The sequence below is a fragment of the Eurypyga helias genome, unplaced genomic scaffold (assembly GCF_000690775.1).
Source record: "Eurypyga helias isolate BGI_N326 unplaced genomic scaffold, ASM69077v1 scaffold17498, whole genome shotgun sequence".
Taxonomy (NCBI): domain Eukaryota; kingdom Metazoa; phylum Chordata; class Aves; order Eurypygiformes; family Eurypygidae; genus Eurypyga; species Eurypyga helias.
This window is the reverse complement of record NW_010266445.1, coordinates 1,120-19,043: the sequence shown is the minus strand read 5'-3', so window position 1 is coordinate 19,043 and position 17,924 is coordinate 1,120. Positions and strand designations below refer to the sequence as shown.

The 17,924-nt window shown below is 41.8% G+C and overlaps 1 protein-coding gene across 1 annotated transcript; it reads right to left on the bottom strand.

Moving 5' to 3' along the window:
• Positions 1-1,776: 1,776 nt before the first annotated feature.
• Positions 1,777-14,101, bottom strand: LOC104502967 (zinc finger protein 318-like; the record flags this gene model as incomplete). The annotated part of the gene is made up of 5 exons (XM_010157094.1): positions 13,962-14,101; positions 7,941-8,574; positions 5,361-6,785; positions 2,837-2,936; positions 1,777-2,063 (listed from the first exon to the last, which is right to left on the bottom strand). Coding segments are annotated over exons 2-5 (2,439 nt in total), but the record flags the coding sequence as incomplete, so codon positions are not given.
• Between the last annotated feature and the right edge of the window lie 3,823 nt (positions 14,102-17,924).

The following is a 17,924-nucleotide window of genomic DNA, read 5'->3' as shown; positions in this document are numbered from 1 at the left end:
GGGGTTATTTAGCCTAAAGAAGAGGTGGCTAAGGGGAGACCTGATCATTCCCTACAGCTCCCTGAAAGGAGGTTGTAGGGAGGTGGGTGCTGGCCTGTTCTCCCGGGTAACTGGTGACAGGACAAGAGGAAATGGCCTCAAGTTGCATCGGGGGAGGTTTAGATTAGGTATTAGGAAAAACTTCTTCACTGAAAGAGCGGTCAGGCACTGGAACAGGCTGCCCAGGGAAGTGGGGGGGTCACCATCCTGGAGGTGTTCAAGGAACGTGTAGACGTGGCACTTGAGGACATGGTCTAGTGGGTACGGTAGTGGTGGGTTGGTGGTTGGACTGGATGATCTTATAGGTCTTTTCCAACCTTAGCGATTCTGTGACTACGTAACTACAACACACAGACACACGTTCAGCAGCAAGGGACCACAAGGTAGCTTGCAAATAAGCAGAGGCATACGCTTTTGCCCTTAAGTTGGCAGTCAGCCAATCTCGGTGTCAAAAGGCCTGCATCATTTTTCTTTTTATTAAAAAGTTTGCAATCAGAATTACACAGCGACTCTTAGAGACTAAAGGCAGTGTCCTGTGTGCGTACAGATAACTGAAAATATTAAATGTTCCTGGCCAGAATTCAGATTTTTCCATGTTAAAATAAGGAACTATGAAAAGGGGATCGAGTCATTATGTGTTTGGACAGTACAAACACTGAAAGTTAAAATAATGAAAAATATACTCACACATGCTGTATCTCAAGAAAAGAAAGCAATACAACTTAATGCAATGTAGGATTTAATAGACACTCTTACCTACTTTAGTTTCATGATGTGACTGAAACAAATGATTGGTAAAAGAACATGGATACTAAACCTCAGTGATGTTTCAAGAAACAATAAAAACAAAACACAAAATCCAGCCTTAAAAATATAGACAGCTAATGAGTTCTCTGCAACAGACTAGGATGAATCATAAAGAAAAGTGTACAGGATACACAGACTTGAGTGACCTTGTAGGAAATACGTCTTACCCCACTAACACTTTCCTCTTTGCAAAAAATATATGGTAAGGTCTACACAAAAAGAATCTACCGTCTCCCATCAGCTATTTCAGTTACATATTTGAATAAACATCCGAAAAGCAGGATAATTCATCTCCTGAATACATGCATAACCTTTCAGATGTTACTATCATACACTACTTCCAGAGTAAAAACTTATCTTCTGGAATGCGATAAGCCTGTTCTGGTATATCCAGCACTCAGTAGTGTAGACCATGTCAGAGAGACCATCCTGATGCAGACTGACAATTCTTAAGAGAACACATAGCATGTAAATAATAATCACGTTAAGCTGACAATCATATGTAAGTCTTGTCATTTATGAATATCATCACCCAGTGAGAAGACCAACATGCTCCAAACTTGCAGAGCGCTTTGATGCTACAAACATTCCTCACTGACAGGCCATGTCAGAATTGTTGTAGAGAAAAAAAGCCTGTCCTTCTGGTATGGCATCGAGGCCAAACAGCTACAAACACTCACAATACTGTTAAATCCAACCAACAGCTCAGCAAAACCAAGATCATAAACAGTAAGTGGTACTGAACTGCACAAACCCTGAGGAAAATTTGCGAACGCCAATACATTGACTCTCACCTGCATGGACCATCAAAACCAGCATATGAGAGGTGGTAACAAATGATCCTCTAGGAAGCGTTTGGGAGCAGCTGTCTCCCCAGTGCCCTCTTCTCTTAGTGGGAAAATCATTAGCACACAAGCCAGAAGACTTTACCTTGTTGGAGGAAGATGTTTTCTCCAGACCTTTTGCATTTTCTGACTTGCTGTTCTTCTCTGAGGAATCTTTGGTTTCCATAGATGGTTTCCGGGGTTTTTCAAATATGTTAATCCCCAGGATTTGTGCTACTTTGTCAAGCTCAGACTGCTTCTTGTCAGCTGCATCAGATTCTTTATGCAGCTCTGAAATCTCTTTCATAATATTCTCTTGTAGTCTGTTCACCTCAACCAACAAGGGGTCTTTGTGTCCATCCTTCTCACGACGTTTTTTCCTCAACATCTCTCCTGAACCAATCAAGGAAGTAGAAGAGTTGGAAACGCAACAGGAAAATTGTCTTAAGATCTGTACAACTATTCCAGCAACAAGTAAAATACTAATATAAGGCATTACAGCTAAATCTTGACTAGGAAGTTGTAAAGATGGAACTGATGCTCAGATACAGCATCACTGAACCTGCACAATCCACCTCAATAAGGACTGTCTTAATATACACCCCTAACAGAGGCACCATAATCCTCAAGAGAGAGAACCAATTTAATAATCACTGTCTTCCCTGTGTGACCAAATAAGCTAAAGTTAATCATACATTCTAACCTGAAAGTATAATCTTCCAAAGCTGAAGAAAATTACTATTTACCTGGACCAAACAAAAGTTTTTAAAATAAAAGAAGTTAGCTCTGTCTAGAGAGGACTCTTCCTTCTCCAAATAAGATTCATGAAAAATTGAAAGGCACAATGACGTGCCTTCAGTTACTATTTCTCGCTTCTTCTGAAGGAGCACTAAGTGCACAAAGTGCAGTTCGTTTCACTTACTGGCTGCCAAAGAAGAGGCAAGAGCAACAGTTTGTTTCAGTGTAACAGCCAAATTTTGACATAATTCATTTTAATATAGTAATTAGGTCACTGCTTTCTCAAGAGTTCTGCATTGCCTCAAGTATGAAAATTAGTTTTAAACTTCAGACTATTACTATTTTGGTCTTCACTTCTCCTGGCAGGTACTAGGACTTGTGACACATCCCAGTGGAAAAAAGAAAATAGCATGGGGGAAGCACTGTACCTTGCTGTTTGCGAAGCCTGTCCAATTCAGTCTTGAGATAGTAAAGCTTCTTCTGCCGTGCTTCTCGTTCATTCTTCAGTTTTTCTCTCTCTTCTATCACCTAAACAGATTGGAAGGGGACTGGATTTTCTTCTCTTCTCAACACGAGTTAGTTGGTCTTGCAAGAATGACAGCAAGACCTAAGTTTGCCAGTCACAGAACACTGCTCCCTCTTCTCAAAATAAGCGTGGGTATTTTAACACCACAAACACACCTCTTGCTCTTCCTCTGCATCTGCAGAAAACTGTATCAGGCGCTCACACTTCAACCCTATACGAAGGCAATTTTTTTCTTTTCGGGACTGTATTCCCCAAAACCGAAAACTTCTTTCAGTCTCCTTCCCAGCTTCATTTTTCAAGAGACAAATAACCATTTTTTTACCTTCACGATGCTCTTAAAGCTTACTACTGACTCCTCCTTGAACAAACAACTGACCCAAGTCCTCGTCTTCACTAGAGAATCACTGTGGCAACGTACATGTTGGCAGGATCCCTACCTCCTGCCTGAAGTAAGCACAGGAAGGAGTTCTACCAACAGTTAGGCCATGTCTTAAATGCCACAAATTTCAGGGGTTTTTTTGTGTTTGGGGTTTTTTTTTGGTTTTAATCACCAAAACACCACTCTCTCATTCTGGGTTTTCTGCCAGCACAGAGGGATGAACTGCAGCACACACGTTTTTGTACTCTTAGCCATCCCAGAAAAAAAGTGGTGGACTAAGCCCAAGCCAAAGACTTTTGTAGTGCAGACAAAGCCCTAGAAGTTCTGCCAAGATGCACAGGTGAGCTACCAGGGTATGTCACGGCAGGAGAAAAGCACACATCTTCAAGTGCCATTTCATTAACACCACCATTTCAACTGTGTCAACCGAAATTATTACTTCTGCAAGCAGTGAAAGCTCACTCATCTGCTGAAGTAGCACTTTGTGTAAGTATTCCTCTTTAAATCACTTCAAACAAAATGCAGGGAGGTTATCTCAGACCAGAAATTTAAAGGAACTTCTTTTGATCCTCTCCTGGATTCAGTGGTCCATCTTTCCATGGCCTGGTTTGTTCTGAGGAGTGTGCTGTAACTGAGCAGGGAAAAAGCTTCCAGCCTCTGCCAGGTGCGGCTCTTCTACTAGCAGATCTACCAACACAAATCATTAGCACAGCTACACTGAAAGAATATCTCTAATGCAGATATGCGTACGTCGATGAAAAAGTAGGTATGAGCTAACAATCTGCGCTTGCAGCTCAGAAAGCAAACTCTCTCCTGGACTGCACAAAATCCGTGGCCAGCAGGTCAGTGGAGGGGATGCTCTGCCTCTACTCTGTTCTAGTGAGACCTCACCTGGAGAGAGTACTGCATCTAGTTCTGGGGTCCCCAGCACAAGACATGGACCTGTTTGGGCCACGAAGATGCTCAGAGGACTGGGGCACCTCTTCTGTGGGGACAGGCTGAAAGAGTTGGGGTTGCTCAGCCTGGAGAAGAGAAGGCTCCGGGGAGACCTTACTTCAGCCTTTCAATACATAACAGGGTCTTATACGAAAGATGGAGAGAGACTTTTTACCAAGGCGTGTAGTGATGGGACAAGGGGCAACAGTTTTACACTAAATGAGGGTAGATTTACACTGGACATAAGGAATAAACTTTTTACAAGGTCGGTGAGGCACTGAAAGAGGCTGCCCAGAGAAGCTGTGGATGCCCCATCCCTCAAAGCGTACAAGGCCAGGCTGGATGAGGCTTTGAACACTCTAACCTACTGGAAGGTGTCCCTGCCCATGGCAGGGGTTGGAACTAGATGGTCCTTATAGGTCCCAAAAAACCCCCACTAACACCCGTAACCTACACTGGCATCAGATGCACCAAGTAGAGAACAGTTTAACTTCTTCTTATTTTGTGATTCCTATAAGAGATAATTAATACAAATGTAGAGGGAAAATTGTATGCAACTGTGAATGACAACACCCTTTAGCATGTACTTAAATATGTCTAATATAGGTACAACCATGGTATTATTGTACCATGTTCAGATGAAGCCTCCTATATTTCAGTTTGTGCCCAGTGTCTCTTGTCCTGCCACTGGACACCCCTGAAAAAAGCCCAACTCTAACTCCTTTATACCATTCCTTCATGTATTTATGTATCTAGATATCTTCAGGTATTTCAGAATCTAAAGCTCAGCAGAATAAAGCATAGCTGTGGCCACCTTGTGTTTTTTTCTGTAAGTTTTTAGCTGGCCCCAAAAACTTCAGCTTTGTCCCTGATTTCATTGGTTCAGCCACAACCTATGGGCATACAAATCTGAGGGTTTTAAACAACCTTTCTAAAACTATCACAGAGTAATACAGACAAATGCCTAGAAATCTTTAACAAAATCAAATTTAGTCCAACTGCTTTTAAAATGGAGACGCTCAGTAAAATAAAAAGGCGCACCTGAAGAAGAAAAGTTTCTACCCTGGCGATCAAGCAGTCCAACATGATCTATCACAATAAGATAACATACCTTCTGCTTTTGAGCTGCTCGATTTTTTTCATCCGACATCTTTTCTGTGGTATTTTTGAGAGGGTGTGAAGACAGACGAAGGGGTGCTTTGGAATGAGCAGGAGTGGTAGGGACATGAACGAGCACAGAACTATCTCTTTTTACATCAGGGACATCCTTTCCCATAGAGACTGTCTCAATCACCCGGAGGTTGGGACGTGTGGGGTTTGCTGACATGGCCATAGTAAGAAGACCATGAGCTTCTGGCAGTGTAGGATTAGGCTGCTGGGCAGGGGGGTACATGGTCCAGCCAGGGGCTGCATACGCCATATAGTGGCCATATGCATCATATCCTGGAGGAGCCATTGTGGGAGGTGGATAGTTTTGAGGCATTTGAGTAGGAGTGAACTGGGAATAGTTGGGAATTTGGTATTGGGAAACAGAAGGGGGTGTAGGCGGCAAACTAGCAGGTGGTGGTGGAACTGAGGGAATGAGCGAGACAGAAGGAAGAGGCTGTTCTGGCGCACAGGGAGGTATATCCTGTCCGACTGGCTTGATCTTAGTATATTCTGATTTCTGAAGAGTCGATGCATCTTTAGACTGCTGGAAAGAGACAGAAGGTGATGCTGAACGCTGCTGGCCTGACTCGGGAGAACGAGTGTCACTCCGACTGCGACGCAAGTCCCAGTGGTCCAGTCTGCGAGTATCTGAAGAGCGACGATCAGGAGAACGAGATGCCAACTTTTTGCCATGAAGGCGTTCCTGGGTACGAACAGCAAGTTTTCCAATTTCAGCAACACCAATGTCAAGTCCAATGGTTTTGAGTAAGTCATGGATCTTTGCATACTCAGCATTGGGCTCTTCTGAAGGATCCAGCTTGACAGCTGGAGCAGGAGAAGGAGGTGGGGTCACTTTCTGGCTTATTATCTCATTGCCACAACTCACTGGGGGCTTCTGAACAGGGAGAGATTCAGTTTTGGTGTCTTCATCCTCATCACCATAAAGAAATTTCTCTTCATCCTCAATGTCAGGGAAACTACGCCTCCTCTTCTCCTGAGCACTGACAGAATCAGCCATCATGCCCAGAATACGGGAGAAACCACTACCATCCTGACTGGCTCTCTCGTGAGGAAGCAGAAAGTCAGTATGGCGATCAGCAGGCTCTGACTTGGGTTCTACCTTCTCCTTGTGACTTAAGAAGCTTCCAAACTTCTCTTCAAATGTGAAAGCATCTTTGGGAGCCCCAGAAAGCGGGCTCCACTCATACAAACCGTCACGCAACTCCTTGTTTGCAGACTCCACAACAGTGTCTTTGTTAAACCGTTTGAGAAAGTTCTCCACTTCAGAGGCAAAAGGAGCTATGTCATTGCTCTGGGGCAAAGACGCATGACTAGAAAGAAGAGGAAGATCTTTGCTGGGAGCAGGACTGCTTGAAAAGCCCTCAGGCTGAAAGAGAGAGAAGTTCCTATTTACTACAGCACCTTCTGAGGCAACTATGCATCTCACAGAACATACATAGTAACATGCTAATTTCTCTTTGAGTTCACAGCTGAAGAAAAGAGTTAGAAAAGACAATATACAGTTGAAAGAGAACACAGAAGATTACAAAAGTTGCCTACTAATGATTTTAGAATGTTATGTCCAGCAGTGAACACTTATCTCAAAGAATACACAAAATCACAATTATATTTCATTAATTTTTTGCAAGTATAAGAACTGAAACTTTTAAATTGTAACCCCGTAACATAATTTTGGCTATACTTTGTGTTTAATCAGAAACAAATAGGATTTCAACACCTTAAGGCAGGTAAAAACAACTGCACTGGGGTTATTTCCAGACAATTATTCAGATATGCATGATTTATGGCATGTTAAACAGGGTTTCCAATAATAGGTATAGAATGGGATCCTCAGTATTGGAGCACCTTCTGAGATAAACATGTCACTGTCAAACCAACAGTGATCCGTACAACAGGCAAGTCAAAAGTGATGCGCTAAAACATGAGAAAAGCCAATTTATCACAGTGGTCACAACTGTTTATATTTCCATTGCTCTGATTCTGAGACTCAAATAGCCTGGGTACAAATTAGGTAGGGTTAATCAAAGCCTACAGTCCAAAGGGAAAAAAAAATAAGGAAACTCGAAGATGTTTTCAGCCAGAGGTACTGAGGATGCATTAGGCAGTTTTCTAAGCCTATAAAGAAACAAGAAGGAGGCACTGTGACAGGAAGAGAGAGCTTTGATCAACGACCTGACTGCCTGTGGTACAAAAAGACTCAGCTTTTCTTTAAAAGTCAACCCAGATCTCAGCATCCTGACAATTCTGTGATTCTGCGATCCTGGGATTAATTTCAACAAGGACATTTTACTCTGCCTCTTATTTTATATATATATATAATTCTTGATTAAATGCCTTCACCATTTAAAGTTTCTAATGCAATCCTAACTTGTATAAGCCTGCAAAAAGATATTTGTCCTCTCAAAGACAAGAAAACGTAAGGATTTGGCTTTTCTATTCTAGAAATCAAACTAACATTCTGTATCATGAAGTGACTGTTTTAAAAAGTAGAAAGATATAAACAGATGGATAGAGATCAAACCTGAACTGGAGACTCTACTTCCATCTCCACTCGTTTCTTCAAAATAGATTTTTTGGGCATGGATGGAATTTCCTCAGGCCTGTATGTATACCGAGGCTCAGAATTCTGTAGTGTGTTAGTCAAGCCAGGGATCACATAACCACTGCCTGAAACATCATGATTCAAGTTTCTACTACGCTCTTCTTCTTCTCTTTTCCTCCTTGCACGGTCAAGCTCTCGGAATTCTTCATTCAGGTATGATGGGCTCGGGCTTCTACTGCGGCTGCGGCTTCTTCTGCGATAGTTTCGTGTTCCTGATGAGAAACCCTGATACTCTCCACTCACACCATGCATCTTCTCATCTTTTTCGTACCGTGGTCGCTTTATTTCTCGGCCCCTATCTTCTGGCCTCAACGGGTAGGAGGATTTCCTGAGTTTGTCACCATCTCTGTCAGAACCACGAGGCAGCTCTTCTCGACGACCGTAATGCGGACTATAATCTGAACGATGGAGGAAAACATCTCGGTTGCGATAGTCTTCATCATGTCTCACAACGAAGGGACTTGAAGCCTGATCTTCATGTGATGGGTATCTCTCGAGGCCTCGAGGACATGAGAGGCCTCTATTGAATATTGGACCGTCAGCCATATCATCCCTGTGTAAGAGAAGCATAGAATAAACATAAGTTCTTGAGTCAGAGTAAACCAAGTCTTACTCCTACTATAGAGCAAGAAATTTCCACATCAGTTTCAAAACAACATCTCCACCACTAAACAGAAGCAATATTTCATGTACTTAAAGGGCAGGGGAGAGAGGGAAACATTTCTGAAGGTACTACACTTCCCTCCTAGGAAGTCACCTGCAAACACAATGACGTGAACAATTCAACTCATCCTGCAGAAGGAGAGCCTTGAAAAATTGATAGGATGGATTTAGTTTTGTGAAGGAGAAAGACTACACATTTTAAAAAGACCTTACTATCATATTTCAGACTACAATCCCTTTCCTTGCCTCTCCCAGCAAGAAGCCAAGGTCACATTTCATATGAATTATTCAAGGTACAAGCCAATTTCACACCAGCAAATGCAACCAGATCCTCTTTTTATCTTCAGTTGTGGACAAGGACCACAGCAACATTTTCTGCTGCAACAAATCTGTAGACAGGACTGTCACTAACCACATGAACTGCTACACCCAAAAAGAAGCACACTTTTTTGTAAGATACCTATGAACAAGGGATAGTAAATGCGATAGTATCACTCCTTTGTGCCAGCCCCTGCATTATTACACACAATGGACGTGCAACGGGCACACCACCAGAATAACTAGCTTCATCTCTTGAGTATCTTCTTCTGGCCCAATTCCCACACACACCTCCAAATAGAACTACAGTTTTAACTAAGGCCTTTTTCCTCATGCCTAAAAACTGTTCTGGAACTGTTCTTTACATCAGGCAGAAACAAACCAAACCATTTTAGAATCACCAGCTGCTGGTCTGCTGGTTTTACTCACAGGTATTTCAAAAATCTAGCAAGATCCTCCAAGCCTGGGAAGCAAATGTGCTCCTTAAGTGAAATCACTGGGACAGCAAACCTAGAGAAATGTCTTTCCTGAGTGATCAAGACACCCACTGGAGATAAACCATGTATGATTGCCTGAATCCTCAAAAATCACCTCCTCCTACTCAGTGTGCTGCTTTTAGTCAGGACAGAGTTCATTTCCTTGACAGCAGCTGGTACGAGGCTGGTTTGGATTTCCCCTGAGAACTGTACTGATAACCCTGTGTTTGTAGCTGGTGCTAAGGAGTGCTTGTACCAAATCAAGGACTTCTTCAGCTTCTGATACTGCCCCTGTGTTCCCGACTTTTTCACTACAAGCAGTGGGGAGGGGACACAGTTCAGACAGCTGACCCAAAGGGGTATTTCATTCCATAGCACGTCATGCCCAGTATATAAGCTGGGGGTGGGCTGGGAGCCATGTTAATTAGTTCATTAGTTAACAGTCAGTGGGTCGATTGGCTTTCTCATTTGTGCTCTTGCTTTTGGGGCTCACTCGAACTCTGCTGCAATCTCTCTCAGGCTGTGGGTCTTGGGCTCTCTGACTCTTGCTACTTGGGATCTGGCTGTGTATCTGCCAGTGGGTGGTGAGCAACTGTACTATTTGTTTTACTTTCCATTATTTTCATTACATAGTATTATTAGTACTGTTAATATTATTAGTGTAACTATTTTATTCATTTATACTCAGTTATTAAATTGTTCTTATCTCAGCCCATGAGTTTCCTTGTCTTTTCCTACGATTCTCCTCCTCCACTGGAAGGGGGGGAGGTGAGCAAGCTGTGGAGTACTTAATTACTAGCTGGGGTTAAACCACGAGACTCAGAAAAGTCCCTCCATAGGTCTGCGAAGGGATAAATCAAGTCATGCCAGATGACACCTTCAAAAAAATTTGCAGATAAACTGCAGCCCCAGTTTTTAAAGTCACCAGACTGAAGCATAACAGACATAAACAGACAAGGTCTTTTTCTTGAGTATTCTCAGAGATTACATGTGCGTATTTCAGAACAAAACCAACACAAAATTTAACTTTACCTCTAACCTGCATCATTGCAAAGCAGTTCATATGTTATTAGATGCTTTGTCAGTCCAACATGTTCTATAAGGCAAATATGGCATACACCAGTACCCAAAGTATTAAGACAGTTTCTTTCCAGCTTCCAGCAAACTACACACATCCAACCCCTCCAAAAGCAGAAAATATCTAAAAAGTAGATAGAAGTAAATTCCATACCTAAGTGTTGCTGTTCACAGCCTACATAAAGATATGTCTATCCCCAGTGTCACCCTTTCTGAGAGCTGGCTAAACCTATACAAGCTGCATGAACGCAGCTGGCGGAATAACAGATGTATTTCACCACACACCTTCAGCCAATTTTTGTGCAAATAATTTGCATGCCCTCTTGCCAGGTGTCACCGACAATTCAAATGCTCTGACTGCAGTGACAAAGCAGAAGGAATATTTACTCACACTCTGGAAAGAAAGGAACAGCAGACGTACTGTATTTACAACTAGAAAGATGTTTCAAATACACTTTAAACAATTAAGATGCAAATACAAACCCCAAAGATTAAATACAGGTGTGAGGAAAAGGATTACTAGCCTGACAGAAACCATGATTCCTTGAAATATGCTTTCTGTAAATACAGTCCAACTGAGATATGTGCCTCTTAGCTGGTTTGCATGCTTTTAGCCAGCAATGTCCACTACAAGCTACTGCATCCCTGAGAAAGGATGCAAGGTGGTACCACTGTGACCATCCCAATTCTTTCACAAACACAGAACCCATGAATTACTGGAATTTGCAGTTTCAGAGAAGAACAGACCACACATTACATAGACATGATCACTCAGAGAACGACTAGTGTAAGGTAAGTTTACTTTTTGGCATATTTAATCACACACAAAAACAAATAATGGTATTCTGCTGTCAGCAACCAACATGACTCCACCTTAACACACAGTCAGACAAGCTGTTCATTCTCAAGCCAACTGTGACTCTTGATATTATGCCAAAAAATGCTATTTCAGAGCACAGCTTAACACAGACCAAGTCTCTGCAGTGATATCGTCTAATCTTTTGGATTAACCTAAAATGAAAAAATTGGTGGGATGCTCTGTACAGCTTATGCCAGCTCGGACAGTAGAATGTCTTAAAAATACTGACAGAGGGAAAGATGGGAGAGGGATATTTTCTTCGCTTTGATAGATCAAGATTCTGGAAGACCAAAAAAACCTAATCCGCTGAAGTAGAAGACTGGAGCTGCTTAGGTGACCTTGAAGTCACAGGCCAGCAGCATTCAGTATGCTTACTTAGACACGTGCAGGAGGCCAGCTGCCCCAGAAACTGGGGCAAGTTCTTACAGATGTTTTAGGACGGACCTGCATGTGGACACACAACTGAGAAACTCTCCTGAGACATCTTGAAAATCCACTGCTGCAGGAGAGTCCAAAAGCAACCCTGATTTCCATCTTTTGGTATTTTATTTCCTTTATAGGCTAATGAACCTCTCTAGCATCCCAAGACCCTGCAAATTACAGAGAATAATTTTTAAATTGAGTGCTTGAAATCTCTGAGTAGTTAGCGAAAACAGCTGAGAAGAACTAAATTCAGAAATATTTGCTCCAATTACTTCAAAATTTGAAGTGACATCTTCAGCAATCACTCTGTGTTTCAGAGGGGATCAAAAATAAAGGAAAAAGAAATACATGATAAACAATGTTCTTAACCGAATACAAAATAGAGTCTTTTAAAATCATCTAAAATGGCTAAACAGTGAAGAAATTTAGAAGTCACAAGCAGTACCTAGAAGATTTAGGAAAAGCTAAGGGATGACTAGGTTGTCACACACTTTAAGTTTCTGGACTGTGGGCACCACTCAAGACAAGTGCAGCCAGGACAGATTGGACCCCCACCCAAAAAAAAAAAAAGGTAAATATAATCCACATGGAGTTCTTGCATACCTACACTACAAATATATGGGAAGTCACTTAAAGTCTACATGGTCTCATTTGATCTTATTCTCATTCTGATTCATTTGTCACTTTTACACCTTCTCAGGAGTCTATTCTGACCATTTTTTGACATTTGTGGTTCTTGTAAAAGAGATAAAGTGAAAGTTCTTTGCCATTTTCACTCTTACATTAAAATAAACTCCACTGTACCTGATGTTACTTCTAACCATGCATCGTAACCACGAAACAGGTTAAATATAAAGCTCACTGGAGGAAAGGAAGCCATGGGACAAAGAGACACCCCCCGCCCCGCATGTTCTTAATTTGCTAGAGCACTGCCAGTTCTCCTACATACCATTTCCTGCTCCTTCCAACCACTGTACTCGCCCTGGGCATACGCACTCATTTCATGCAGAAGACTGCAGGCTGCACAGAGCGTATACAAATTGAACAGTGATCCCAGGAGAACAGAGGTGAGACCGTAAAAGTGAAAACTAAACTCTCATTTGGTTTTCCACACCTGCCGAAACTTAACCTTACACTTGAGAAAGACAGGAAATTCACTTACTCTGCTCACTTCCCTCTTTTTTTTCTTTCTTTCTTTTTTTTTTTTTTTAACAGTTGGGGGTATTTGCATCAAAAATAGAAGTTACAGTGCTTTTTTTATGCTGGAAGCTTATGCCTGACCTGAAACTGCAACTATATGCTCTGGGACACCAACTATGCCATCTTTAACTTTGCAATTCAAGACAAAGAAAACAATCCTATTTATGGAAAGTCTTCTGATTTCACTTCTTTTGCCAGATTATACCTGTTTTTTTCTGCTGAAGGCAAAGATTTCCAAATAGTATCTACTAATATTTATACTTCACTGTCCATAGCAGTATTTTTCTCATAAAAATACTTCACTATGTTTTTCCCCAGTTCCAGTCAAGGGACATTAAGAATTCTAACACTTATTTTATCATGTATGAGACTGTCTGACTACACTTACTTCTCTTCTGCAGGGATTTTAATGTCAAAATAATAAATTTTCTTCAAGCTACACCAGAGCTTTCTTCTGGACAATACTAAAAGTTCAGGAAGTATTCCTCCCAATAAATGGGGAAGTTGAAGCTTTATGCTATCCATAAGCAACCTTCCCTTCAGTCAGGACTAGGTAGGTTCATAAGAAACAGAAGAAGGTGGCTGAAGCTGTGAAATGTCAAATGAAGCAGCTCCCTCCTGCAATATACTGTGGGCGCTTTTAGTTTATAAGGGTTTTAGAAGCAGTTGATGAAAATCAGAAAAGAAATATCCATTTAGAGTGACTATGAACACAGGCAGCAACTTCTGCTCAGGAATCCCCTGCACCACAACCTGCTGAAGGCTGGGGGAGTATTCCAGGGAAGCATCACTACATGCTTGCCCTCTTACCCTTGCTCCCTAGGCCTTCACTGGGCTAATCAGATGTTTGGTGTCACCCAGTACAGCCATTCCCATGTTCTTACTGTTGCACACACTTGAATCCCCATCTGCAGAGGACCATACCTGTCACTCAGGTTATCAATAGGTGAGCCCAGTCTATCAGGCAGCCTCCTTCGCTCTGGTGTGCCAACGCAATACCGGTCATTACCAACAGTAATCCGCAAACTCTGTTCCAGTGAAGACTCAGAGTGGAGACTCGGTGAACGTCTCTGTAAATTGAACAAAGAGTGCAAGCCCATCAATCAGGGAATTTTCATCTCAGCTATAGAAAGTCAAGTGACTCTGCTCTGCTTAACGTATGAGACTTGGGGTGGATGGATCAATTAAAAAAATCAAACTAGAAGAACAGTTGTTCCAAATATTTCAATTGTCTTTAGTTACTAATGAAAGAGGAGGGTACTGACTGCATTTGATTTCTTGCCCCAGCTGCGAATAACACACTCTATATTTACATTATCTAGAAGGGAAATTTTCAACTCAAAAGTACATTTCATAAAGCATGGTTTTGGAAGATGGAAAAACAGAAAGAAGTTCACGAAGCCCTAGGTTTGCTGCTTCTTTTTTTTCTTCTACTCCTCCTTTCTTTGTAGAGGAGAAGCAGCTAAACAAACATTGCATAAAAAACAGTGCCAGGAATTTCTTAATAAAAGTGTCTGGATTTCTGGCCCTTTCCAACTTTAGTAACAACATGAACCAAAGTATACACCAGGGTAAACAAAGATTTTCCTGGCAGTGATGTTTTCAAGTTTTTCTCACCTCATGCTGCTTTCAGCAGGTAAGCACAACGTAATACTGGAAACACCAGTGACTGTAGAAACACCTTCTATAATAGAATTCCCATTAGTATTACTTATTACTGGTAGAGCTAAATGAGAGCTAAGTAAAGTTGCCTTTGAAACAACTACAGCAGAGAAGGTCTGAGCTAACTGCATCTGCACAGACCATCCTTTGGACACATACTCCATACAGAAAATGTCATTACTGGTTAAGTTATGCGTAACTAGTTAGGCCTCACATCATTCTAGAATATTGCACTAGAATACGGGAATTATCAAAGTAAGGGGAGTTCCGTAAGAAATAGATGAGACTGCCTGAAGACAGAGATGCTTGATTTGCTTTTTTACACCAACGTGGTTTAGATTCTGCTGAACAGGAAGCAATGAACCAGCTTCATTTCTGCCAAACCAGTCATGCACTACATATTGCTTTCACCCCTGAAATCTGCAGCAGCAAGCAGCAGGTGCAGTATGTCGTCTGCATTCACCCTGGGAAGACTCAGCAAATTCATCTAAATCCTCCAAGAGACCGAAAGAAGAACAGTACATAATCTCCAACAAGAAAGCCAAAGAATTCCCCTACAAATTGGCCTGAACAAAATTTACCCACAGTACAAATCTGCACTAGAATCCATAGTGCACATAACTTTGTCCTAAGGTAACATATTAGTGATTTCTGGTTTGCTCCACTAATCTGAATCCAGCATTTATCACATTTTAATTACTTTCTAAGACCAACTGTGTCGTATCGCACAATACGATTCTGCAACAGCCTGGCTGAGATACAACAGATAGAAGGTCCCTGTGTCTCATACAAACACAGTCTGAAGGCTCACATGTGCCCAGCATAATACTGAGTTTTGACGGCTGCCTCAAGAAGTGATTAGGCATCTTCCTGCCATCAAGACTGTTGGCAAGGTGGCCACATACATGACCACATACATGTCTCCAGAAACTGGAGACAGAGAAGTGATGATTACATCTCAGAACAAACTTCTGGGCAAAGGAAAGAAATAGTTTACATTTAGAAAGTTTGGGATGTTAGGATTGCCTATGACTGCCATACAGATTGCCCAGAGACAGCAGTTGCAGCAGTACGTATTTGAACTTGACTTCCCCCCACACCCCCACCCCCAGTTTGAGGAAGTCCAGTTTTAAGAGCTTTTTCAATTTGGAGCACTGAACACCATCACCAGTGGTGCATTCCTACCTATGCACTTCACTGCATTTTCCTCCCTTCCTGTTCTGGTGCCTAAACCACAGTTACCATCGCCATATTATTGCACAGGTTGCATACCAGCTCTTAATTTCTTCTTTCTCTGTTGATCCAACATACTCCAGTCCTCTAGTTTCAGACAATTCTCTTACAAGAAAGCAAAGAAGCTGAGAGAAAATACAAAAAGAACAATCACACAGGTCAGCAGGGACAAATAACAGCAGCATGTGTCAGCCTTGCAAGAACGAATAAAGTCCGCCAAAATCTCTCACTGTACAACCCTGACCTTCCTTTCCTGCATCTCATTTTTCAACACTCGCCTCAAACCTTTGCTATCACTCCATACTCTTTCCAGTTCCCACAAAGTTTTCCCCAGCTACTATGAAACTAACACCATCCGTAATTATCGTGTCCGATACACAGCTCCACTGGCAGTCAGCAACCCAGTTATATAAGACAAAATGGGCAGTGATGCTGAAAACTTGGGAAGGCATGTGCTCCATCTGAAAAAAACCCAAACAAATAAACAAACACAACTCCCAGAATCAAGAAAATGGAGTAAGAAATCTGCTGCTCCTTCCATACTCCAATTCATATGAAGGCTAGGGAGAGTAACTTAGAGATTGTACTCAAAACTTTTCTGCATTTCAAGCCCACCCGTGTCTTCGTTCCACATCCTACACCTTCCACCCTTACCCATATAATCCCCTCCCCTCTTCCAAGTCCTCCTTCCTTGCTGCAGCTTAAATGCCTCTTCCTCAGTCTTCTGCCTGAATTCTCCTTTCAGTGACAGCTCCCATATGCTGCTTACTAACAAACACATTTGTGTAACTCTCCACATTTCCACACTTTGTATCCTCAGACTTTCAGAGCTGGAGGTCTTAAGTCGTAAAAATCTGAAAACCTGATTAAAACTTTCCCCAGTCATGCTGATCCAACATATCTGCTGTCTGCTGTGTTTTGATCATACTTAGTTCCACTGTTTGGAAAACATCAGCATAATTCCAGCTTTTATTACGCTAATTTTGTAAACAGTGCTTATAAAAAGTAATATCAACCTATGTATTTTATGGTTTATTACATCACTTTTCAAGAAGTAGTGTTGGTCAAATACCTTTTGGTGGACAAAAACTTCCATGGAAAAAAATGTGCACCGCATACACTCTAAAAATTATTTACACTGGGCTTCAGCATATGCAAGAGATGGCACAATACAGGTTAAAGAGCTATACTTAATTGTCTCACCATCCCCCTTATTGTGAGAGCTGCTTCCTAGAGAAAGGTTTTCCTTAAATGCAGCAATATTCTTGTAAATAAACAAAAAAGTCTATCTGGCTCAGCAGTTCAGCACTAGCTAACTCGCTAAAGCCTACCTTCTAAGATTAATGATTTTTCAATCCTCTTTCTCTGCAATCAGAACATGCAAGAAAATCAAGAATCTGAAACAATTCGCCGAGATGACTACTGTAACTTGAGCCAGAACGGTGCAAAGTAACACTGGAAGAATAGCTTTTGTCAAGAATAATGTTTGGGGGGGGGGGTGGGGGGGTGTTTTGTGCCTTTTTTTCTTTTCCCCTAAAGGGAGAGTGGGAGGCTTCCAATCAAAAACTCCTAGTTCCAATTTCTCCAAGTCTAAACCAACAACACATTCAGCATTCAAAGTTTCGCTACAGTCAGCACAGGTTCACAGCCTACCACGGACACAGAGAAATGGCACCGAGCGATGGTGAAGTCAACTTAGGGAAGGTCTGCTTCTGTGTCCTCAATTGGGACCACTAAAACTGTCCATCAAGCCACAACGCAAACTTACACGAATCAGATTAAAAGTTATCTCCTTTTACAAAAATCACTTATTTTCAACTTGGGTCTTACTAGCAATGCAATTGCAGGGCTACCCCACAGACAACTTATAGGACTGAGATAACAGTGAAATACAGTCCAAAAAAAAAAAATGCCCAAAGGCAAGCATCTCAGCCTGGCTTGGCTTACCTGTCAAATACAACATTATCTTCCCATACCTTCAGTACAGCTCAC